Below are 26,302 nucleotides of genomic sequence, written 5' to 3'. Positions count from 1 at the left end.
CTCGTGAGCATCATTTTTACTTGACTTTTGGAAATGACTCATTGCGTGTCTCAGGAGCAGCAGCTGTAAAACAGGTGAAAAACAAAAGATGTTCTACACATGTGAGTGAGTGAATCTGTGAGTGATGCACTCTTTGCATCATGACTTCTGTCAAATATTTCCAAAACATTACAAAAAAAATAATCTTTGACCTCTCTGGCATCTACAAAACCCCAGATTATATCAGTAACAGTGGTAACAGTGTTAATTTCTGTGTCTGGTTCTTGTGCTTTTGGAAGCAAAAGCAATGTTTTTGTTAATGCAATGCTCATATGGTCAATTTACTATTTAATTACCCTCACTGAATGCACCGCCCTCTTGGTGGCAAAGGGAAGGGTTACTTCTAAAACGCTTAGTTAGTTAATGAATACTTTTTTAAATTCTCCTCTCAAGAAACAAAGGAGAAGCTGTTAATGCAGTTAGCAAACAATGTACTTAAGCTGGAGTGCATAGAAAGTATACATAATGATTGTTACTTACATAGATGGAGTGTTTGGGTCTAAGGTCATATCTCCCATATTACCATCACTATTCTGGCTGCCAGTCAGATTTTGAACTGATTTCATAATTGTTTTTTAGGCATTGCTTGGGTTGGCAACTTTTTACCTCTCTAACCTTTGAAGTTGGCATGCTCCCTCCAGATTACGGAAGTCTGAAGCTGAGCAAATGTTGCTAGCTTTCCCGAGCTCCCGATTAAAGCACAGAGGAGATCGAGCGTTTGCAGCTCAGAAACTGTGGAACAAACTGCCCCTTCACATCAGGACCTCTCCATCATGAGACACTTTTAGAACCTGTTTGAAAAGCCATTTTAATTCTTAACTTTTGAAATCTTTTATTTTAAGTTAAGTTTTCTCATTTTATGTTTACATATTAGAAAGGTAACATATTAACTCGAGTGGTATCCAGCAATGCAGTTAGGCTTTCCTGTATTTTATTATTGTTTACTTGTTTTAGTGTCTATGAGACAACCAACACTAAGATTAGTTAGCCCACAAAAGAAGTCATCTATTTATCTGGTGAACAATACTTGATTGTTGGGTCTGTGAAATAAAATAGTTTTCACATTTTCCAGAGATGCCTTTCCTTATCCAAGCACAAGTCCAAATCTCCAAGATATTCAGCTTACTGTGATGGGAAAGATAGCAAAAAACAGGTAGGTTCAAAATGGTTTAAGAAATTCCTACAGAAACCTCAAATGCAAAGGATGGTAAAGAGGTGCCTTGCGCAGTGTTATTACCTCAGTACCATAGACATTAAGCACACCCAGTGGAAAAGGCCCAGTGGCACGCTGCCAATTCCACACTGGGGCACAGCTGGCACTCGATATGGGTATATGCACACCTCAGTTATGTGGAACACACATACACAAGCGCACTGATTCACACACACACATGCAAATGTATGTGTGTGAATGACCTTGTTGAAAGGATAATCAATTAAAACAACTTATCAATCTCTCTGTATTGGACATTACAAGACATCGATCAGCAGAATGAGCCACGGAGAGCTGATTACATCTTGGTTTGACTTCCGAGCACTGAGGCCCAAGTAAGTCGCAGTTTCTACGGTGACAATGACAGCATGTACACACAGCACCGAATGTGCAAACACTTAGTCTAATGTGTGTGAGACAGGCTAGTGTGCATGTGGGCCAGCACATATACTTTACAAGAACACATCCAAAGTACATGTATAGATCTATGAAAGAAAAAAAAGCATCACTGCCTTCCCCCAAAAATGCCTCAGCTGGTGCGTTCTGGTCCAGCAAACACACACACACACACACACACACACACACACACACACACACACACACACTGAAGAGTCAAACTCCCCATCTCAGACTAATCAGTTGACTGCACTAATTGCAAATGCAAATATGCAAATTTATATTAATTAATTACTCACTAATTAGTTCTCTTGTCTTTTCAGGTAATAAATCATGGTGTGGTTGAGAGAGAGAGAGAGAAAGACATGGCAGTGATCTTTTGTGTGTTAGAAACCCTTGTTTCAGATGTTTACTGGGCAGATTTTATCAAGCTGTCATCCACCCAGACTCCTTAACTTCTCCTTCATTCACAGCAGCTCTAAATTCAGTCATTATTGCATTTGATATAATACGTGTACACTTCAAGGGTGGAAGCATTGTAATTTGAGAGGTTTAATAAATAGCAGAGGTTGGTAAATCAGAGTGTCTCGCTGACAGTTCTTGCTGTCAGCTCTTTTAATTATCACATTATCAGCTTTTATAGGCACGGTGCGTGGTGCAGAGCTGCAAATGAAGGCGCCATGGATCGCACGCTGAGTTGCAAGCATTTCTCAATTGATGTCAGCAGTTAAGGGGAAATTGTGTCTGGATGATGAGTGTTAGGTGAAGTGGTTGGAAAAGATGTCAACGGTGTGGTAGTAGAACGTGATCCTGTCCGAAATGTAACGTGGAGTTTCGTTAGAAAAAAATCTCTGCGTCTGACTCTGATCTCACACTGACGATGTAATGAAGCCTTTAATGCCAATTTTCAGTGTCTCAGTGGTATCTTTATTGCATTGCCTTAAACTGAGCTGCATGTACAATTACCCCAACTCAAAACACAAAAGCTAAATGAGGAAGTGCTTACAAAGTGCCACATACGAGTGCGAGCCATTTATTTTGAGTACTTGTTGATACCCAGATGAACACTTCAGTTGCTGTTGATAATAATTCACACTATAAACCTGTTGTTGGCACACTTTTTCTTTTAGTGTTGATGATAGCATCCTCCCAAATCTATTTTGCTCTTTCGTAAAGCCTCAAGAATATACTGTCCTTTTTACTCTTTTCCCCTACATTTAAATAGACCAAGCTGCACAACCTACAGAATCAGTCACAAAATATAATGAGAACAAAAACTGAATTTTAAGTAAATAAGTCAAAGTAAGTCAGTTTTAACTGTTTTAAATTCCTAATGAAGCCCTAACTCTTTCTGAACAATAGTGATTTTAATGCCCAAGAATAAATATGAGCAAAATAATTCATACTTTTGTAATTGTGACCAGATATTGTGCGCAGTAGAATGCAGTGGATGTTTTACCAATAGACTCAGCATGAATGCTTGAAACTTGCAAACAAAGAAAACAAAAGTTTTTTTTTTATTATGATTGTTATTATTATTACTATGTAAATGCATTGTTTACAAATACAACAGGCATTATGTTTGTTTGTCTGTCTGTCTGCTCATTTTCTGTTATTACGATAGTAACGCTGGTCTGTTTGTCAGGAGTTTCTATGAACATTGTGCTTCACATATCCAGAATAAAAACAATATTTATTGAAAAAGGCTTTGGTTAGGAATTTAAGCTTTCGATCATATTAAGCATTTAGTGGACGTGGAAACAGTGTGAGGTGATTGCCATCATTTTCTGGGAAACATTTGTAAAACCTGACAAGCAGAACCCAGTTTGCAATCTCAGCATATTGGAAAATAAATAAATAAAAACAAAAACAAAACAAAGAAGAATTTGTGATTTTTATTTCTTTGTTGTGGAGCAGTCACTCCATGACTTGATACTGACATCGGCAGGGGAGAAAACAGTTAACCTTAAGCACTCCAGTATGCAGGGAGTTTAAAAAAAATTGAGCCCTCATTTTTGGATTAAACATGGCTATATCATGAGAAGAAAGGACACGTGTTTATTTTAGATTTATGTGTCCATATAATACACACATACATAAAAAAAAAAAAAGAAAAAGGTAAAAAGAAAATTTAAAAAATCTATGGCACACTCTGGGCACAATGGAAAGATTGCATCGTGTGGCTGGTTTGGAATCATCTTGTTGTCCTCCTGGAAAAGCCCACAATTCAGATAAACAGGAGAAAAGTGGATGGATGGATGGATTTATTATATATTACACAATATGTTTTAATTTGAAGTTACTGGCTACCTTTCTCATTACTTTTTTACACAGCTCATAAAATAAAAGACCTTATCACATCATATTATATAAAGCAATAAAACGGTCTCTGCCTTGACCATTCACAGCAGTAAAGTGCTGCACGCATGCAAGCATTGCTGAAACAGGAGCCGTTCAGAATTCTGAGCTCTTTTAATTTTGATATTTTGCCTTAAATTCATGAATGAGGTCTTCTTATTGCACGCTGTGTGACATTAGTCTACATTGAGTCATGCTCCAGCTGAAAACCTCTAAGTGGACAAATTTCTTGTTGGTTACAGTGTTGAGACTGAACCCCACCTGCCCGCCTATCAGTGGCTTGCATGCAGCCTGGCGGATGTGCAGAGGAGGGCTGAGGATTGTGGGACTGATTACCAGAGGCCAGGTCCTGGACTGGAGTCCTCCAGCTGTGCTGTTCTACCCAATTAGAAACTCCATATGCTGCCCCACTCAGCTGCTGAGTGGCCACACCCCCCACCCACACAGGTGGAGCATTGTATGTGTATGTGTGTGCACTTGCCTTGTTACCTATCAACAAAATCACTCTGGTTCGAGGTAAAAGGGAACTTTCTCCAGAGTCCTTTTGTGTTTTGAATCTAAAATGCCCCAGTATACAGCAATAAAATCACCTCATAGATCTAATTAAATTTTATGTGATGGTCGACCACTGCACCGCTTTCTTAATCTCAACTCATTTCTTTATGCACAAAGTAACTCAGACTGTCACTGCTCCTTTGATAGCAGACACCCAGGTATTTAGGTGGGTGGCACAGAAGTGCTAATAGCATTAAAATATGGAGATATGAATAATGGATATGTTTTTGAAAATGTATAATGTAAAGATGTTGGTCCCGTTTTCAGACAGAGTCGGGACGCAGACGTGAGATGTTGCTGCAGGCGCTCGTTTCTTTTTCAAAGCACAATCTGTTCACACACGCTCAAAGTGGCTGCGACAATCTGTTGTGGTAGAAAGCCACACTTCCATACACAGAAAGTGATAAGATAAATAAAAATGTGTCAGATATCATATTTAAGTAAGACTCACATCTTTACTTTTATATAAGCATTGCATGATATGGATGAGAAATACTATTTGCTGCAGTAGAAAAACAGAGGCGGTGGCGCCTGACACCAGCAACTATATACAGTGTGTCGACACAGAGCATAGGTGGAGAGACATGAACATGATGCATAAGGCAGCAGACAGAGTGCTATTTTACTTTACTGAGGGATCAAAAATTTCAAGTGTTTTTAGCGTGTGCACGACTTCAGTGATTTGCCAACTTTTACACATTTTTTTTGTAACAGCTCAGGATTTTTTTTCTCAAAGGCCTGGGATGATATGATTGACAGGGCTGTGATGCTGTTTCCTCACCTAATTGACAATTTTGGTGTTGATATGACTTTTTCTTCCTTTCCCCTTGGCTTCACTTTTCATCTTTTAATGTCCTCATCCATTCCAGCAGTTCTTATTTTTTTGTTATGTTTTTAGTTTTCACTCATCTCCTGTGGTCTCTTTTGCCTTCTTTTGTTTTTCTGTTGTCCTTTATGTTTGCTGTAAGGCTTTGAAATTTTTAAAGTTCTTTATAAATAAAGCTTTTGAAACTGAACAGTTTGAACATAAAAGAGAAATAATTGAATTTGATCATTTTTAGTTTAATTCAGTTTACTTTGTAGTGGTAGATACTATTGTGTCAACTGTCACCAGCCTGCAGACACATTCGTCTCATTACTTTTAGTGTCAATTTTTGGTGTAGGCTCAAGCTTGTTTTCAGTTTTATTCAGGAAGGGAGGGTAAACTGTTAAAAAGATATAAATGCTCCATTTGATTGGACACCCTTAAGAGCTGGGTGATATGTTCTGTAAAAAAAACAACATGTCATCCTCCTTGTTCTGGGTACAAAATCTACAATAAATATTTCTGCAAAAAGACATCTGGAAACCAGGTCTCACAAGATTTTCCTAACAGAGCTCATATTCACTGATAAAGAAAACATTTTGGCAAATGTGCATAAACATTGTCTTGCCAAATGAAAATTGAGTATCACTCTCCTGTCTGCTTATTAAATATGAAAAAGATGGTAGAAGGTTGGCTTAGCGGTGTTTGGCTCTGTCCAAATCTCAGTGCCAGTCCTGAAGGATCAGCTGATAATCTTTTACACATCCGATTGATAAATCTCAGCGTGCTATTTAAGCTGCTTTAGCCTGCTCACAGCTTCTGCGTAGCTGCAAGCCACTTCGCCACCCACCTCTACACCAGCTCCTTCTTTTGCACTATATCTTACCAAATCATTGCCATTTGTCTCATTACTGATGGTACTGTTATGTTGCTGCTCCTCTCCACCCCATCTACACATGGAAAGGCAGGGTGCCATACCAAATATAAAATTACAGCAAATGGAAATAATGTTCTTTTGATTGTAAGGGTGCACACTTAAATGCCAGTCATTTGCTGACAGTCTATATATGATGGACAAAACCACAGTGACCCCACCCAGTGATTTTTTTAAGCCCACTTTTTGAAGCTTTGGTAGTCACAAGGTCGTGACTTTTTGCAAGCTTAAAAGCATACTCTACATTATCCTCTTTTTCAGGGAACATAATTTGCATAATTAACATCATGTTTTATTCAAGAAGACCTGAAATTAGCGATTGAGATCATCAGGGAACTATTTGCTGAGTCAGAGATTACAATAGTAGAGTTGTTTTCTGATAGACTTCAATAAAATGTGATGTTAATTTATTTTATTAATTTAAATCAGATTGTTTTCCACCCTGCTGAACTTCCTCATTGTCTTCACAGACTACTCCATCTTTCATTTACTGGCTGCCACTAACACACAGCTGCTTAAAAAGGTTATTTAAAATGTATATATTTGAGTCTTAACAGACAGAAATTCATCTTAGTAGGTATCCCAACACATTTATGACCAGCATCAAAATATGTGGTCAGCCACATGCAAGTGGATGCTCAGTTATAGTCTAACAGATAGACATGATTACTACCTGAATTCATGGGTCATGGGTTACCAAGTTTCTAACCCCGTTCCTGTTTCTTGTCGTCATAAATAAGAGTTTCAGCCTTCTAATGTGCTGGTCAACAGAGCCTTTAATATTTATTTAAAAGCCAATCATCTAAACTATTTTTAATTCACTGTCCAACATTAAATGAATATTTGGAGATTGTGTATTTTCTTCCAGAGAGTATATGTGCTGAAGTCTAGAGGAATGAACTGGGCTTAGAACAAAGACTGTGAGTGTTGGGGCTTTATAGTCAGGCTTTAATGAAGGTTATTGCCCGAGGTACCTGTGAGACATGAAAAATGATCTAGGAAGTCCACATCACCTAACAGTTCTGTGATGCTGAAGGTTATTGAAGGATAATAAAACACTCACACGTTTGTTTGTTTTCATTTTAAGACAGGGATTCTCAGCTCTTCCTCCCAATGCTGGGGTGGTACTGTCTCTGTGCTACAGAACTGCTTTCTATCAATGGAAGAGGCATTTAAGATGGTCAAAAACAGCCTTATTAATGTGCTTGTTCATTTCATTAATGTGATTAATGTTTGTTCATTTCTGAGGGGAAGTTTTGAAAGCAAGGATTAATGCTTAGGGGTCCATCACCAAAGATCATTTTTCAGTTGTATATAAAAAATGCATAAATAATTTTGTTTCTTTACAATTTCATGCACCATGTAATCTGAAAAAATACAGTAAACATAACAAAGAAACATTAGTAAATGCAAGCAAAAGATAACAGGCTTTTAGTACAGTGACATCACACAGGGCCAGTTCAGTTCTCACATTGGATGTATTTAGTTCGCAGCTGAACACAAAATACTTTTGATATATCTTTTAATAGAAGGTACAAGCTAAAAAAATGTTCGACCAACATTCATGAAACTAAGAATGAGTAAAAACGTGGGTCCAATGAATGTTAGATAAAATAAAACCATCACTTTAAAACATCCATGTAATTTTCTGTCAGTACATTATCTGCTCTTTTTAAATCAGAATCAGAATCAGAAAGGGTTTTATTGCCAAATGTTGAGCGGGTTTACAACATTAGGAAATTGCTGCGGTGCTTCAGTGCAAACATACTGTTATAAATTAAGCTTAAATAGACATGAAAATAAAAATGAGAATAAGAATTAAAAGTGCTAGATAGATAGATAGATAGATAGATAGATAGATAGATAGATAGATAGATAGATAGATAGATAGATAGATAGATAGATAGATAGATAGATAGATACATGATATATACATGAGTGCAGGTGGTGAAGCAGATAAAGCAGATTATTTTTAAGTTTCCATAAATGGTAAATGGCAAAATGCATTATTAACATGGAGGATTTCTTCATTTTAAAATGATTTAAAATTTATCATTCACCTTCTTATAATTAAAAATTTGTAAGAAATTAGCACAGTATAGTACAGTATCGATTAAAACAAGTCACCCATCTCCCAGCTTGAGGACTTGTCTTTTACATAAAGATTGAGGCAAAATTGCATTTGTATACGTGGTGTAAAGATTTATAATAATAATATATGCAGTGTTCAAGACAACTCTTCAAAACACAGGAAACCTCCGGTATAGTCACACTAATCCACAACAGAGGACTGAACAACAGCAGGTGGCTGGAACAATATTGATTTAATTAGTGATTTATTTTTAGAGTATAACATATCAGAAAATATGAAAATGCCATTATGAGTGCTGAAGGCTCAAAGATTATTTTCAGATTATTTTTTTGTTTATTTATTTATTTTTAATTTAAAGTAAAACGTTGTAGAAACACATTGTGAAGGTCAGTAGTGACCAAACAACATAGCAACAAACCATATTTCTACAGCTCCTGTATGCATAACTAAACAACTGCTTTCTGAATTAAAATGTGTTCACACTTGCATTCGCTGCTCTTCCAAATGAGCTGCTCACAGTTGTCTGGGATGTTGGAGTTTTTCTAAGCCATTACCGCTGTAGTCTTTTACAGAGGATCTTTGTCTTGAGACATTAGGGAGCTCAGTGCCCTCTGTGACTTGCATCATCTGCTGCGTGTCACAATGCTGCAGCCATGATGAGGGTCTGTCCTGCCCCCTGTGCTCACCTGAGGGGGTTACAGTTGGCAGCCACCACTCCTCACCTGACAGGCTTCCAGAAAAGCAACCACTTGGCTGCCAGTAGAAATAGCTTCTTCCTATTTGGGGGTCGGCCCCCAGTCAAGATGAGGAAAGCTTGGCTCTTTAAGATTTGGGCCAATTCCCAGACACACTAGCAGCTCATGCCACAGGCCCCTTTGATTCTGGGCTCTCGATCAGTCACTCTAAATACAGCTCTGTGCGCCTTCCAGTGGATAGAAAGGGTTTAATTTTTATTAAACAGCTTGATATGCAATGTCTACTTCACACACCGAATCACATGACCGCGTGTAGTTAAGTGGCAAAAGCGTGCTGTTAATTCTGGTTAGGTTAGAGAATGGCGTCCTGAAAGGTCAATCGTTGTTTTGCTTCAGTGTAGTACCATCGCATTAGTGCTCCATTTGTTTTCTTATGTGATGGTAAACTGAACATATTTCGATTGTAGATTGATAATGTTACGACACAAGCGATTTGCAGATGTCACTCTTGAGTCCTGGGAGCATTTGTGTCTATTTTATAAAGCAACATCATCGATGAAAATAATCTTTTCTCTTTTTATTAACATTGCATTTGAGTGTATGAGTCTAAGGGTGTTTCCACATCAGTGACATCAGTGCTGCTGTTATTATTAATATGCAATGTGCAGTTGAGCATAGCCTCTGTGCAGGTGTGGCTGTTTTCCTTTTGATGAAAGAAAAGCAAACAGGTCCAGGTAACATCAGAGCAGCGGTTCCTGCCAGCGGCTGTGTGATTAAATTACACAGAGCAAGTCTCAGACAGCCGGGTAACGAAGGTAAGGGCCAGTGGATGCCTTCACACCCTCCTCCCACCACACTTCCTCCTACTCTTACTGCATCAAGCAGAACTGGAGCTAAGCCCGAGCCTGAGGAGTTGGGGAGGACCACGAATACCAGCACATGCTCCCTCACACTGTATGCACGTAGCCCTTTGCTGAATGCACTTCTCTTCATGACGTGTACGGACTTCTGTTTGAGCACATTTGAAGACCTAAAACATACAAGTCATGAGCATGACTCCACAGTGCACATGCACAAAGTAAGAAAAGAGTGACAATATGATAAAACAATCACCACAGGATGCACACTCTATTCAGTCACCCTTGACTGGAGTTAATACAGCAAGGAAACCCATTTGCACATTATACTTCCAAGCTGCTTTAATAGAGCAACTACAAAAAACAACAACAGCTCTGTAAATCAATAGTGAGCCAAAACAACAACAGCAGCGGCAAAAATCTCTCAAATCTTACATTTCAGCAGCACCAGATTCCTCAATCAAGCCAAAAATAGGCATTAAAAGCTCTTTAAAATACTGTTGATGGCTTTTGGTTACAGGCAGTCTCCATTCTCATGCCTGGCAACGGTCTTTTATGGCTAGGGACCTAATACAAGATTTCTGTTCTAGTGCAAACACAGTGGCCATGGGCACCAAGGAACAGCTGCCGTATAATTGAATTAACATTCGCCTTCTGCTCCGGCACTCAGCACTGAGCTGAGAACTCGTACACATCCCTCCACGAGCTCCATCAACCTGCCCATGAATATGCATGCTACTGGTGATAAATATGCAGTCACGGTGTAATGTTTGTGGAGTTGCCTATATGGTGGATAAAGAGCTATACATGGACTATCTTGGGAGAGTGACACAATATACATCAAGTCCGTTGATCATTTTTAGTACCACAGGCCCTCCGAGGGAGAGAGCTGTGCTGTTGGTGGAGCTGCAGTTTAATTCAAGGTCTAACAGAGACACCTAGTGGACTGCGTATTAGCAAGTAAGTCAAGATACAGTTATTGTCATTTAAAATACATACCGTGCACACTCAGTAAATATTAACAATATCGGACAAAGACAAAAATTTCTTTTTTTTCTTTACATGTGTATCGTGTGTATGTAAATCTAAAACAAAGAAGAACATTATCATGATAAAGTTATCTTAAAATGACAATGACAGAACACATGGCATTTAATTTGACATTTTAAAATGGGACTTAGTCATTTAAACACTAAAACAATAGGCACGAGGACATTTCTGAGTGACATATTGTGAAATATTGTGTAACACTGCAGGAATGCACATGCAGGAATATTGGGAATGTGCATAAAACGACTTGTAAATACATGCTGCTATTGCTTCAGTGCATTCTGGGAGGTTTCCAAACATAGCTACCTTGGCAAACGTAGAATTGCACCTGTGGTGGCTTACCAATTATGTGTACTAACCTGTCACATATACACTTTATTAGGTACACCTTGCTTAATTCTTTGTGGCATAGATTCAACAAGGTGCTGCAAACGTTTCTCAGAGAGTTGGGCCCATATTGACATAATAGTGTAAGGCAGTGACTGGAATAAGGCATAAGGTGTCGCTGTTGAGCTGCATATATATATATGGTAGCTCTAAGCAATTTTGACCATTGGTCCTCTGCAGGACACCGTAGTTCAGATTTCTCGTTCGCGCGGGCGCCATCTTGGTTCAGTGTTTACTGTGATTTGCAAAGGTAAGCACTGTCAGTGGTGTACTGCATTGGTTTTTTGTTTAAAAATAAGTGTTCCACTGTGTAAAATGGCGGTTTGCTAAGCATATATTGTGTTTGTTGGGAGGTTCATGTATTGTCTGATAAGAGTATGAGCAGTTTGTGTGCATGTTTCATTTGGTAATATCTGCCGCAATTTCGGGCTACATTCCCGCTAGTTAGCAGAGCATTCATTCGGGCAAAGTAATGCAAGATGAAGCATTAGCTTTTCAGCTACAGTTTGCTGGTAATCCTGCTATGTTAGTTTTGTGTCATACTCATTCCTGAGACCGAGGAATTTTGTAAAGACATGATTATTTTTGCTTAATGTGTTTTTTATATATTTGTTGTTGGCTTTTACTATGTTGATAATCACGCAGTGTTTACTGTGATTTGCAAAGGGCCAGCAGCAGAATTGGAGTGGTGTTTGCCCCAGCATCTGAATAAACGGTGCGGTCCGAGCCACAAATTGAACGCCTGTGTCCAACTGGTCTCTCTGCTGTGCACCCCAATCCAACACAAACTTACACAACGTAGAGTCCAGGGTGTAGGGAGGCCCCTGCACTGGTTGGGTTACAATAGCAAAACACAGTTCCTGCAGATTTGCAGATCCATAATGCAGATTTTCCATTCCATTCTAATATGATTTAAGCTTTATGACATATAACCTGCTATCTTGCTAGAAGCAGCCATCAGGAAATGGTTACACTATGGTCGTAAAGGGATGGACATGATCAGCAACAATGCTTGGGGGGGTCTGTTGTGTTTAAATAATGCTCAGTTGTTATTAAGAGGCCTGAAGTGTGCCAAGAAAACATCCCCACTCCATTACTGTCACAGCGGGGTGCGCTGGTGTATTTTTTGAAACAAGACCCAAAAGCAGATGTGGACGAGGAGTTGCAGGTTTAAACAGAAAGCGATCCTTTATTTGGATGATAGCAGGAGTAAAGCATGGCACCCTAAGTAAACTAAAAAATACTAAGAAACAAATACTATGAAGTTCTATGACTAAGACTATAACAATGACTAAGACAATGCTGGGGATAACAGACAATCTGACCACGACATTCAGAAAACAGAGGACTTAAATACACACATGAGGTGATCAGGGGAAGTGGAGACACATGAGGAAACAGCTGACTTGGATATACATAATGATGCACAGGAAAGAGTAAATTAAATGCAGTAAACAAAGAACAGACTCTTTCAAAATAAAACAGGAAACACGGAGGGGAAGATGACAGAAACGACAACATGAACTTGACAACATAAGACACACAGACATAAACACATGAACGGCAAGGGAGACTTAACACAAGGGTAATATAATAAGAAATGAGCTAGAATAACTTAATGAACCTAAACAAACAATAAACATCAAAATAGACTAAAACTCAAAACACTGGGTCGCATGACCCAGGTCCATGACACTTACATCATTTCTCAGCAGCTTCACTCGCTCACTGGATATTTAATATTTAGATTTTCCCAGGAGGGTGGCACGGATGCCCCTCCAGTGGTCCTCCTTGGGCTCTCACATTCTGGGGCCTCTGGATGTCTGGAGCCTGGATCTCCTCCATGCCTGCTTCATGCCCTGGGGGACAGGGCCCCATTACATGGGGAAACCTTTTGAATACAAGCGCACTGATCCACACAGGTGTGCACACAGGTGTTCACTGTTCATAGACATAAACTACACCTTTATTGGCTGCTATTTCCAAGCACATTATGCACTGTCGGTCCTACAACAACATTCAATATTTAGTATTTACTGCTGTTTACACTTAGCTAGATTAACGTGATGGTGTTGTGTTTAGCATGTTGCTCTGTTGTTGTTGTTTTTTGCTTGTTTTCTCGTCTTTTTCTCTCAACAGGTGATCCAGGAGATTTTTTTCCTCTTCTTTCTCTTTTTAAGTGCCCTTTCTCACTGTCCCTCTTCCCTTCTGTTTTTCTTTTCCTTCATCTTTCTTTCTGCCTTTCCTATCCCTCAGTCATGTCTGTCCCATTTGTAACAACTGAAAATAAAATAAAATAAATAATAACAACAAAGGTCGATCAAATGGACCAATACGGCCAGGCCGTGATGATCCATTTGGCAAAGTAAATCCACTGGGTCTCCTTGTTGGTCTTCAGACAACAATTCTGACGGCTAAAGAACCAAATGGGACAGGCAATAAATAAATAAATAAAAATTTAGATTTTCAGACTAGTCTGTAAATTCCAGAGGTGGTAGTGTGGGAAAATCCTATTTGGCACCAACAACCATGCCAATTTCAATATCACTTAAATCACCTTTCTTCCTCATTCTGGTGCCTAAATGCACTGAGTTGCTGTCATGTGATCGGCTCATTGGATACTTGCATTGATCAGTGGTTGAACAGGTGTACCTAATGAAGTGGCTGGTGAGTAGGGATGGGTATCGAAAACCGATTCTTGTTGAGAACCGGTTCCCACTGTTTCAATTCCTTGGAATCGTTTGCCACTTTTAAAAACGATTCCCTTATCGATTCCAGTCGCCCCGAATGACGTCATCACGTTGAGTAGCGTCTTTTACCCAGTAGGAAACACGGCGCCTGAGCGGCACAAACGCTCAAAAGTTTGGTTACACTTTATGAGAAAGGATGACAACGGGGCAACGTGCAATACTTGCAAAGTAGAGATTTCATCAAAGGGAGGAAACACTACGAATATGCAAAAGCATTTGCTCAAAAAACACGCGATTGCTTTCAACGAATGTCGTGTTTTTGATCCGCTCCGGACTAGCGAAGCTCAACCCAGCAGCAGCGGTAGCGTTTCCATGTCCTCTCCCGTTAATACTGCAGGTAACTAATCAATTAGCATTGCATATTATGTTAGCGCGATTTACCTTATTACAAAACCTGCTATTACTGTGGGTTGCATTTAGATAACCATGATGAGAGAGACAGAGTCTGGCTGGCTCAGATGCTGGCAGTTCTCGCTGCAGTCTACCGGTAGCGTCTCCTTTCAGGCCAGGATAGACGAATGTTACCCAGCAGTGTCTAAGTTTGTGGTCAAAGGCTTGCACCCATTTGCCACAGCAGATGCCCCCGATTTCACTTTGGTAAGTGAATGTGTTTAATTGTAGGCAGGACATTACTGGATATTCTTGTGTAATTGCTACAGAATAATTTATGTTAAACTTTGTTATTGCTACAGGAGAATATTTATTTTACATATACATTTTTTTTTCCTGGGGACCCTGTGACACCCCATTGAAGAGCCCTAGGCTGTGGATCTCTTAAGATCTCACTGTTGGGTTTGTAAGGCCATGTTACTCCTAAATTTCTATCTTGTTCAAAGAGAAGATATAAAACACAGTTCTAAGCTAATCGACTTTAGTGTTCTCCTTTTAAAAAAAAAAGAATCGATAAGAGAATCGATAAGGAATCGAATCGTTAAACAGAATCGAAAATGGAATCGGAATCGTTAAAATCTTATCAATACCCATCCCTACTGGTGAGTGTATAAAAGTGCCTGCTGATAAGAGAAAACATTGCTCAAAGTCTGTTATACACCATCACCTTAATCTAACTAAAGTGTGACTGAACACTGTAAAGAAAATAAAACTTTCTGTCAGAAAACTTTTCCTTTCATACTTTACAAAGTTAACACTCCTAGTTTGAGATGCAGATTCTCCTGTATTTTGCAGCTTAAGCCAGATCTGTCATGCTCATCTCAGCTCCACTGTTGGACTTTCTTCTTTTAGTTTTGCATAACTCACGATTTTAAGAATTCCATACTTTATATTGGACTTTCATGAGTTCATCTACCTTATGAATGTACGACATAATTGGCAAATGTATGCACAATTGTCACTAAGTTAGTAGTGAATATACTGTTGAAAATATTCATTTAACTTCTTTACTTGGGTTAAAGTAAAAAGGTACAGGCTCTGAAAAGTTCTGAAAGTGTAAAAGTAAAAAGTCTTTGGAGCACCTTTCTACAAGATATTTTTGTGCAAAGCTAAAATAAAATAATATTAAGGAAACCTTTTTCAACTTAAATTCTAATTCTAATGAATGTTGACTGTTTAAACATCTGTCATGTAGAACAAAGAATTGATTTATTTAATAGCTCTTTTTGCTTTTGGCTGTGTTAATACAAGGTTAATACATTGTGGATGGATGACTTTGTTTCCACACCTTAAAGTGTGGTGTGTGCTGCAGGAACTCCAAGGCTGGTTGTAGTGACTCATTGTGGGGAAATGAATCAATTATTAAAAGTCAGAATAATTTCTGTTGTGAGTGGCAGTAGTTTCTGTGTACAGCCTGTGATCAGCTGACCTGTGCTGCTGCTCTTGTTGCAGATGTTAAATGAGCTATCGAGGCTCATTTCCAACTCCAACTTAAACAGTATAAACTAGTACTAGTACTATAAAAGGTAGAATTCAGTGAATCAGTAATCATCTTAAACTTAATCTGATATCTGTAAACTGTGATCTAAGCCAACATTAACCATGAACACCACAAATGAGCTGCACCACCCCAGTACAGTGCCTAACTGTAACTCCAGTGCAAACTAGACAGTGTGGCCTGCATTAGACGTCCTAGTATTTCCCTCCAAACTGAAAAATGCACAGCTAGCATACTTAACTTTGTTTTACAGTGCATCTGACAGAACATAACTTCACCAACACATGTATGGATCTTATGTTTATTAAAAACAAATGCCAAAATTAATAGGGACATTAAATGTAAGCTTTAAATTTCCAGTTTATCAAATATCACTGCATCCTTACCTTTAAACACATCCTCTCTTCTTGCTTTTTTGTCCGGTTTTCTTTTTCCATCTCCAATTAAAGTTATATATACAGCAACTGTACCTTTAGCTAACAGACACACTTTATGCCAAGCAGCACAGAAGTATTTAGTACTTAGATAACACTTTATAACATGCCCCACATGCTGTATCATCGAGTGTTGCAGTACTTGTACTTTGTTACTTCCCACCTGTGCTGTACACAGTATAAAAGTTAGACATATCCACCATGGTGTCACAAATTGGTGTCTGGACCCGACCACATGGGTCTTTCTGGAGTCAAAAGTACCCATATTTGTATAAGGGGGAGAAATTGTTAATCCGAACAACTTTGGTTAAAAAATGTATCTCCATAAACTATACTTGTGTAGCATACAGACACAGACACAGATGAAATATTAGAAATGTAACTAGCAGGCAAATAAACATTCACTCACCAACACTAAAATCCTGTCCCAAGTCAATGGACATATCCCAGATAATCCACCTTGCTGGAGACTTGAATGACCCAAATTCAGATACTAGATTTAAAACTTTATTAATGGCTCTAATTAATCAATGGCTTTTGGTAGTTTACACATCTGCAATGTGGTTTAATCAAAAGAGGAGACAAACTTTTTTAGCGGATCATGTCTGAAAAGAGATCTGGTGTAAAAGTCTACCAAATCAAACATGTGGATCTATTTGCTGTGACATTCTCTTATGCTTATTACCATTTTATTTACAGCAGCATGACCTGAAATGAAAGATTGAGCCCATAAACTCATCAGGAAAGTGTTTGTGCAGGTCAAGTCCAAGTGCTGTTTTCTCATAGACTTCTATGGGACCAGAAGTCTTTGAAACCAGAAGATTTGCCCCTGAATGGTAAAAGAAAATGAAAGAAAACAATGCAGGTTTAACACAGATCAGGACTGTTGTCTGTGAGGCCAAAAGCAGCAAAGCCCACAAACTGGCTGTTTCACATATTTTTACTGTCACCTGGTGACAGTAAACAGCTACAACATGTAGATGATCTGTAAAGCCATTTATGTGATCAAACACATCCTGTGTCATGTAAGAAAAATTACTTTTATATATTCTAACCCAGTGATTTGAAATTTTCACCATGATTCAGTAATGACTTTTATATATATAATTGCTCCGGTCATTTTCTTGAAAAAGATACTCTTATGTATAAAATATGTAGAGTATCTTTATATCTTTAAAAATGTCAGATGGTGTTTTGCAGAAATGAAGACAGGCAGACATGATCTGAGCCCTTTGAATCAAGATTTATTGATACGGCTGTGCAGTCACAGAGCATGGTGGCACACACGGCCGCCTGGCCGGCATGGGACAGCAACACACACGCACGCACGCACGCACGCACGCACACACACACATACACACACACTCAGTCAGTCAGTCTGTTTATTCAGGGATGTAGTAGAGAGTAGTACAGAACAAAGTGAAATTCAACATCTTTAAAATTATTATTTTTATGTCACCTATCCTTTTTGTCTCAATTTAACTTTGATATTATGAATGCTTTTTATAAAAGCAAACATATCAGGAGTATTGGCCTGATGGAGCATTTAAAACTAATACTAGAATAGATTCAAAATGAATTGTTCACTCAGGTTTACACAGTCCACTGCATCACTTTTTGTTTCTCTCCCACAAACACTCATCTCATCATACTCTCATCAACAGAGAAGATCACAGTGAGGAGATCAGAAAATGCACATTAAGTATTTTGTGGCAGTTTCTCACACACAAAGATGCACGCACACACACGCACACACAAATCCTTCAAACCCATCTAAACTCAGTCATTTCAACAGTTTGAGATCAGTCATTATAGAGTGAATCAGACTAAACAAGGAGGAAAAAAAGCATTAAATGAACAACAAATGATTTGTTTCATAGTAAACATTACAAAACACCATGTTCAGAAGTCTTTACATGTCATAACAGCTATGTTTCCTATTATGGTTGGTATAAATTCCTGTTACATATTCATACAGTAGGCTATCACAGTAGCTAGTGGAAGGTAGAGCAAACTACAAGACTGTACATGTGTTGGTCCCTCAGTAGGGCAACTATAATCTGTTTTACCAAGCAGCCTATTGTGAGGATGCAATAAATTTTTCTTTTCAATCTAATTTGGCGAGACTGTTAGAATAGAAATTTACATTTATGAATCTCTTGAATTTTTCTGACTTCAAAGTTGGTGCAAGAAAACATCACAGTGACACAGATAGAGGAGAAACAAAAAGAAGTCCCTACATGTTACAGACGCACGTTTTTGACAATCCATCCTCCAAGACAAAGGAGGAGCAAAACGGTACAATAAAACAACAGAGGGACAACATACGTACAGCACAAAACAGCCAGAATAAACGCATCTAAATGAAATAGAGCAAAATATGCGATCATAAATACATTACTTCTGCTGACTTTACAGAGACAACGTGTTTTTCAAATCTTGAGTGTGTTGGAAGATATTAACTGGTTTGTTTGACCTTAACCGGATCAGCACAGATTAAAATGACATCACAAAATTTTCCTACAGATGAAAGGTGTGAAAACGGAAGTACAGATAGAGGCACACATTCAGTCAGTTGGCCTGATAACCAATGACTCTAGTTTTTTCTTTTCTTATTTTTTCCTTTTTTTAGGTAAAAAGCAGCATGTGATTACATCGCGTGAAAAACTGCCATACCCCTCCAGAGAACTGATGTTCCTGTTACAATGAAAAAAATGAAAGGGGGAAAAGGTAATAACCCCTTTTAGAACGCAGGATAATATATACTATACATATCAGTAGCTGTGTACACATGTATAGTATGCTTACAACTTATTGTAAAAGCCAGCTAAATGCCAGGAATTTGACCTTAGCACAGTCAATTTGGGAATTTCCAAATAAAAGAATGCAAGGAAAATAAAATAAAAGTGCACTATTGTGGCGAAAGCATAGCCATCATACTGCAAATACTGCCGCAATGCTTCTTTTCCTTTCTTCCAATTATACGTATTACATTAATAGTAAAAGCTGAACCTGCATTGCAGTGGTTTAATATGTTACATTTGCACAGTAAGCAATATTTGCATCATCTGTACACGAGATTACAAGCCTTAAAAACCTTGGCAAACAACCAAGAAGCGATACAGTGGGGACTCATAGCCTGTGATGCATCAGATGGATTCAGCCTGCTAATAGGTGTATGAGCACACTGTAAACATGTACATTAAACACTACGCCCACAACCTAGAAGGTGAAGCTGCTGTTATGTAACTGTGCTGGAAAAGGAAACAAAAATACATATAGAAGATTTTTCAGCAAACAATGTTGACATTTTGCTACAGCTTTCATCCATGTAAGAAGGCATCGAGAAGAAGACAAACTTTGTGAGGATCTTAAAACACATCTAGGGCATGATTCATACGTGACATGAGCAATACAAATTGTTTTACCAAAAAAAAAAAAGTACTGAAAAGAGAATTTTATATCTTACAAAAACTTGAATGGATTTGCGTGTGTGATATGTCTTAAATTGCACAAGAGGCATTCCCATTGTTTTCAACTATTATTTTAAACTATGTCAAAAATTGTGGTGGATTGTGGATAGATTTCTACTCCTTCTCCAGACATATACAGACTGTCTAATATATACAGTAAAGAGGACATCAACAATATGTTCCTGACTGCAAGGAGCACAAATGTGTTAAAACTTCACAATGTCTGAGGAAAGCACTACGGAAGGAAGCATTGTTCAGAGGAAAATGAGCCACAACCGGTGGAGAAGATTGCATGTTAATGTGTCTAAAGTGGCTTCAGCGGCCATAAGAAGCTCCCAACAGGAACTTCCAAATCAAAGGGGTAGAGCGTTTTACGTGAGAATAAAACAGTAGTGCTGTACACATGTCCGTATACTGTACATGCTATGTAGCAGATAAGAGTCCCTCTGAATGTGCATTTACTCTGCATTTCAAAACAAGTCTGCGTTTTGTCTGTGATTGAAGAATTAAAATATGTGACTGCTTAAAAACACAAAAAAAGGTTTTCAGTTTTATAACCAAACCATGAAGAGAGCTGCTGAGGCAAAGTGGGACTTGTACAATGGCTACGTGTATGTGGCTATGTGAAACATACTTATTGAACATACTTGGAGAAAAGTAAATCGATGGTATACTTTAAGAAAAAATCAGGTCATTAAATCATCTTAGCTGGCTTTATCAGTAAGCAGGAAGAAAAGAATAATGCACGTGAGAGCCTGGGAGCAGAAACGTGATAAAAGCAAAAGAAAAGAAAAAAAATGGCTGATTATAAAGACAGGGAAGCAAAGGTGGCTGTTTCTCAGTGTCCTGTAGAGGGCGGCACAGTCCAACTAATGACTCTCTAACGTGAGTCTGAGTTCTCCCATGCAAGATTTAAAGCAGGTTTAAGTTGCAGCAACAGTGACAACAGAGTGGCACTGGTACTCCCCAGCTTACTTACTCCATCACGACCTCTGTTTGGGGGCAAACAGAAAAGAGATATTAATCATTTAGGGAAATAAATGATATATTTGTGTTATCTTCTAATCAAATACTCCAACACTGTGATTCACAAAATTAGTAAGTTACCTTATTTCAAGGGAGATACAGTGGTGTGGAAAGTATTTGCCCCCTTGGTGAGTTCTTATTCTTTTTGCATTCCTCACAACTACATGTTTCAGATCACTGAAACAATTTTATTATTAGACAAAGATAACCCAAATAAATGCAAAATGCAGATTTTAAACAATTATTTCATTTATTAAGGGAAAACATTTTATCCAGATCTGTGTGAAAAAGTAATTGCTCCCTAAACTGGTTGAGTCGCTTTTGGCAGCAAGAACTGCAATCCAGCATTTGTGATAACTGCCAATGAGTCTCTCACACCACCTTTCAGGAATTTTGACCCACTCCTCCTTGCAGAATTATTTTAATTCAGCCACATCGGAGGGTTTTTGAGCATGAACAGCCTGTTTAAAGTCACGCATCTTAATTTGATATAAGTCCAGACTTTCACTAGGCCACTGCAAAACTTTCATTTTGCTCTTTTGAGCCATTCAGAGGTTGTCTTGCTGGTATGTTTCAAGTGAACTTCAGCTTCAGGGCATGAATTGATGGTTGGACGTTCTCCTTCAGGAATGTCTGGTGGAGAGCAGAATTCATGGTACCATCACTTACAGTAAGTCCTCCAGGTCTTGAAACAGCACAGAAGCTCCTGAGCATCACACTACCACCATGCTCGACTGTTGGTATGATGTTCTTTTTAAATGCAGTGTTAGTTTTACACAGATGCAACAGGAATAAAACCTTTCAAAAAGTTAAAGTTGGTATTTTTTGGTCGACAGCATTTTTTTCAGTCTCTTTCGCGTTGTTGAATCATGAACACTGACCTTAGCTGAGGCAAGTGAGGCCTGCAGTTCTGTAGATGTTGTTTTGGGTTCTTTTGTGACCTCCTGGATGAGTCATTGTTGCTCGTGGGAAGGCTCTATGCTGTTCCATGTTTTCACCATTTGTGGATAATGGCTTTCACTGTGGAAGCCTTAGAAATCACTTTGTAACACTTTACAGACTAAAAACTGTTTGTGTCTCATCTGTTTCTTTAAATTGTGGCATGACTCCTTTGAGAATCATACCACGGCTCCTTTTTGAGATCTAGCCTACTTCACTTTGTCACTTTCTATTTAAGTGATTTCTTGATTCAGCAGGTCTGGCAGTAATCAGGCCTGATTGTGGGTAGTGAAACTGAACTCTGAATGCTTTCCAAAAAATGTGGTTAATCACAATCATTCATGCAATCATGTATGCATACACAATTGTTAAATCATGTACACGTACTACATGTATGGAGGTAATTACTTTTTCACATAGTGCCTGGTAAGTTTGGATAGCTTTTTTTTCCTCTTAAAAATGAAATAATCATTTAAAAACTGCATTTTGTAACAGGTGGTCTTTGTCCATTATTAAAGTTTTGATAATCTGAAATATTTACGTCTGAAACAAACAAAAAAAAAATAATCTGGAAGGGGCAAATACTTTCCACAGCCCTGCATACAGAAATAGATGGAAATAAAGATATTTCAGTTTTATTTTCTATCAGTAGCTTCAGGCTGCAGGGTTACACTCACCCTCGACTGCTTTGTTTTTGTCTTTTTCACCTTCTGGAGACTCGGCCCCTTCTGACAGCTCTCCTGAAAAAAGAAATGGTTGTGTTACTATTCTGACTGTACTTATACATTTAAAATCAGCATTTAAAAACATGCAATAGTCCAATGAGTAATTCTAAAATACAGACCCACAGAATGGTCTGTATAACGAAGGCAGCAGTAAATTATGTACAATCCCTAAATCTACAGAATTTAGTCTGATGGAAAGTTGCAACTTCCAAACAGAATATTTTGCTCAGTGTAAATGTAATGCTCTGTATAAAGAGATGGAACAAGCTGATAATACTGTCAGAAAAACTGAATATGATAATATTTTAAAACTTGAAGCAAACACTGGGAAAATGAAAATGGGGAAATTTGATGCTCATAAGCTAAAAATATGATTAAAGGAACTTTGCATTTGCTCTCTTTTTTCAAAATTTAAAAAATTGGATAGAAAAAATCCTCCTTGTGTTTCTCATTCTGTTCTAATACAATAACAAACCTATTCTTGGATTAAAAAGCTACAACAATCCATCAAACTGATTAGTCAGTCCAAGTGACACGTATATTTTAATTTCAGCTTTTCATATGTGCTGATGTGAAGCTTTTTCATCTCAAATGGGATACTGTTCACAGTATCTGGACTTCAGAGTGCTGCTTTGATGAAACAAGACATAAAGATCCCATGATTTGCTTTAAGGGTGGGTAGTTTTTTATTCTGACTTTGAAGGGAGGGATTTGGTCCAGTCTAGTTAGGAATTAACAAATATTTTGTAAACATTCATATGTACTCGAAAGATTTCATTAAAACGTTACATTTTGGAAGTTAATCTAAGACTACACTGATGCACTGATCAATATCAAATTCCATGGAAAAGTTAGCTATGTTCTGCAAACTTTTATGATCACTTAAGCTCCCAGAAAAAGTTTGCATGTCAGTAAACTGTATGTACTGACTGCAACATGTAGAGGATCAGGCCTTAGGTCACGTCTTTTAAAAGCCGGCCATGCTGTGGGATTACATACTTTAAAGGAAGTACCGTTCTGCAGTGGGGGGCTCTTGTGCGTGGCACTCCCAGGCTGTGCTCCCTGCTCTGTTTTCCCTGTGTTACCATCTGGTGGTGTGCTGACCTCTTCCGACTCGGGCGACTCTCCCTCCAATTTGTCCTCCTTTGGTTCAGGCTGTTCGGATTCTGCTTTGACCTCCTGGGGCTCCATCGACTCTTCCTGCTGTGCTCGCTCCTCTGCTTCCTTTTTAGCTCTTTCCTCTGCTTCTGAGGTAAAATGGAGTATGGGAGCAGTTTAGAAATATTCATAACTCCTTATTTTTTACTTTAAATGAGGAAAATTCGAGATGAGGATTAACAAACAGTGTTTTTGTTAACACACTGGAGCTGTACTTTGTGGACTTTAAATGTAAGTCTAACATTCTTTCTTTTAGCTCTGTTTTTGGTCTCCACCAACTCACAAGACATATGTAGCTTCAGTCTAATGTTTTTTGTGCTACTGTAGTATGAAGTAAATTAAATACAAATTAATCCACACTGACATACTGATCAGCAGTGGTGTATTATTTCATCATGTCTCAACAGATCATGTTCCCACCAATGCTGTTGTTGTGCAGGCCAGTTAAAACTTCCCTATAAGTCGAAAGCAGTGCAGCTTTTTAAAGCCAATTTTCTGTGGAGAAGGTCATGATCTGTTTGGACAGATCAGATTTACCATGGCCATAAATCACCATATTTTCACTAGATCGAACTGTACTATACCTTTAGCGGCCTGGGCTTTCCACCTCTCTCGGTTTTGATAAACTTCTTCATTCCACAACGCTTTGAAGTTCTTCATGTCCACCGTCAGGAGAGAGCCCGGGCCCGATGAGCTGCTGTCGGAGCCCATGCTCTTGACACTGTGCCTTTTGCTTTCATCTGAACTAATACTGTTCAGACTGGACAGACAAAAAAGAAAAATGTAAACAAGAGATAAAGTATCTAGAGGTATTCAAGCAGCTCTGAGAGACTGAAATCGGGCCACTTTTACCATCACTGGGTATGTATCTGCTGAAAAGAGGTTAATGCAGTTGCATGGCTGCAGCTGGTGGTGTTTAAGACAATGGAAGCATTAGCATCATTGCACAAGACTGGCTGAAGATTTTAAGGAGTTTTCAAGAACAATTTCCTAACGGAAAAGATGTCAGATATTTCAGTCAAATAAAAAAAAAAAACACATTGCGTAGATCATCTGGTCTTTCATGGGAGATATTGATGAAAGACTGATTATGCAAATCATAACCAAATTGTAATACCACAAGCCAGCAAAAGCTGTTTTAAATTAGTAAACCAATGTGCCTACTCAGTGAGCGGCAAAGTGGCAAAACACATACTTGAATTTGTTTCTTTACTTTTACCATCAGCCTGTGTGTGATTCTGTAGTGATATAGAGAAATTAGTTTGGGGAGTTGACAGTAGGAGGAGGTGCCACTGAAAAAGAATACCCCAGGGCAGCGCAATAAAAAAATATATACTCAAAAAAAGTTTAATGCAATCTGGTCTGATGACATCTATTAGCCTGGTATACAGTATTTAGTTTATACCAAGGACATCTTTCTTAACAATTCATTATGTGAATAAATGAACCTTTGATTTTATACATCACAGTTACATTTTACTCGGAATTATTGCTTCATGCTTTTTGAGGGTAAAGAATCGTTGTTTTGAATTTATCTGACCTAGTTCATATCTGTGATTGTGAACTTACTTCAGGTTGGTTCATTTTAACTCTTTGACCTTGCTCTTCCATGTTAATGTACCAATTGCTGCCATCATATTTGTTAATCATGTCACACTTTGAAAGCTCCTGTTTTTCAAACAAAAGTCGGGCATTTAGAAGGTGCTCATGACTGACTGAACAATGGGACTTTTTATTATAGGCACTAAAAGTCACAGACCTCCAGCTGCAGGGAATTGCAGTTCTACACTGCTGGAAGACCCCTTTTAATGGATCAGAAAAGATATTCCAAATCTATTATGTAAGGTACAAGAACGTCAGCTTCCTGCAATTCTTTTAATAGTTGCAGATATTTAATTCAAAGTTACTAATGTCAGTGACGTTAGCCCTAGGAAAAAAAATCTACGGGATCTTAAAAGTCAGAAGGAATCTGTCTCTGGGGACCATAAATGTCAAAAAAAATTCTTTTTCAGCTAAAAAAAAACTTGAGCTTTTAGATTTGTCTGCGTGTTGAAAAAGCAAGGAAGAAGCAGAGGTGGATAATCATAGGAAGCGAGACAGACATAGTTACAGGTGATTGAAAGCAGCTATAAACGGTGTGAAGAAACAGTCCAAGGAAAATCAAAAGCACCCAGGTGTGTACGTAGACAAAGAGACTGCACAAGTGGCAACACTATCTGAGATTTCCACTCGGTTAGCTTTGACTAGAGGCCCACTGAGTGATGCTAATGACTGCTGTTGAGGAGAACAGGGAGGATGATATTGATGTGCAGGTGCAACAAAAGATGCAGAGCCAGACTCCCCAAGTACTGCTTTATTTTGCAATGAGCCCACTTAACAAAACATAAAGTTTAAACAATTTACAGACTAAAGTTTTTTAATTATCTTTCTCGTTATAGTTTAAATATTATGAACAAAAAAGCAAGCGGAATGTACTTTCTTATTTGGGAACTTTGAAAGCCTTGCACATACGTGATTGAGTACGAGGC

General features: G+C 38.3%; 1 protein-coding gene across 6 annotated transcripts in view; it reads right to left on the bottom strand.

Moving 5' to 3' along the window:
- Positions 1-17,677: 17,677 nt before the first annotated feature.
- pde1cb (phosphodiesterase 1C, calmodulin-dependent b) overlaps positions 17,678-26,302 on the bottom strand; it is a 119,536-nt gene continuing 110,911 nt past the window's right edge. For 5 of the 6 annotated variants that reach the window (XM_004542927.3, XM_004542928.2, XM_004542929.2 and 2 more), the window contains 4 exons: positions 24,359-24,534; positions 23,630-23,863; positions 22,569-22,631; positions 17,678-20,918 (listed from right to left, as the gene is read on the bottom strand). In XM_004542927.3, the coding sequence (XP_004542984.2) occupies positions 20,902-20,918; positions 22,569-22,631; positions 23,630-23,863; positions 24,359-24,534 (490 nt within the window). In that variant the 3' untranslated portion in view covers positions 17,678-20,901. The remainder of the gene's footprint in view (positions 20,919-22,568; positions 22,632-23,629; positions 23,864-24,358; positions 24,535-26,302) is intronic. The other variant, XM_076876385.1, reaches the window with a different exon arrangement.

This window comes from Maylandia zebra, linkage group LG18 (assembly GCF_041146795.1).
Source record: "Maylandia zebra isolate NMK-2024a linkage group LG18, Mzebra_GT3a, whole genome shotgun sequence".
In the NCBI taxonomy this organism is placed as follows: domain Eukaryota; kingdom Metazoa; phylum Chordata; class Actinopteri; order Cichliformes; family Cichlidae; genus Maylandia; species Maylandia zebra.
Note: the sequence above shows the minus strand (reverse complement) of the source record. Positions and strands in the feature narration are given on the sequence as shown.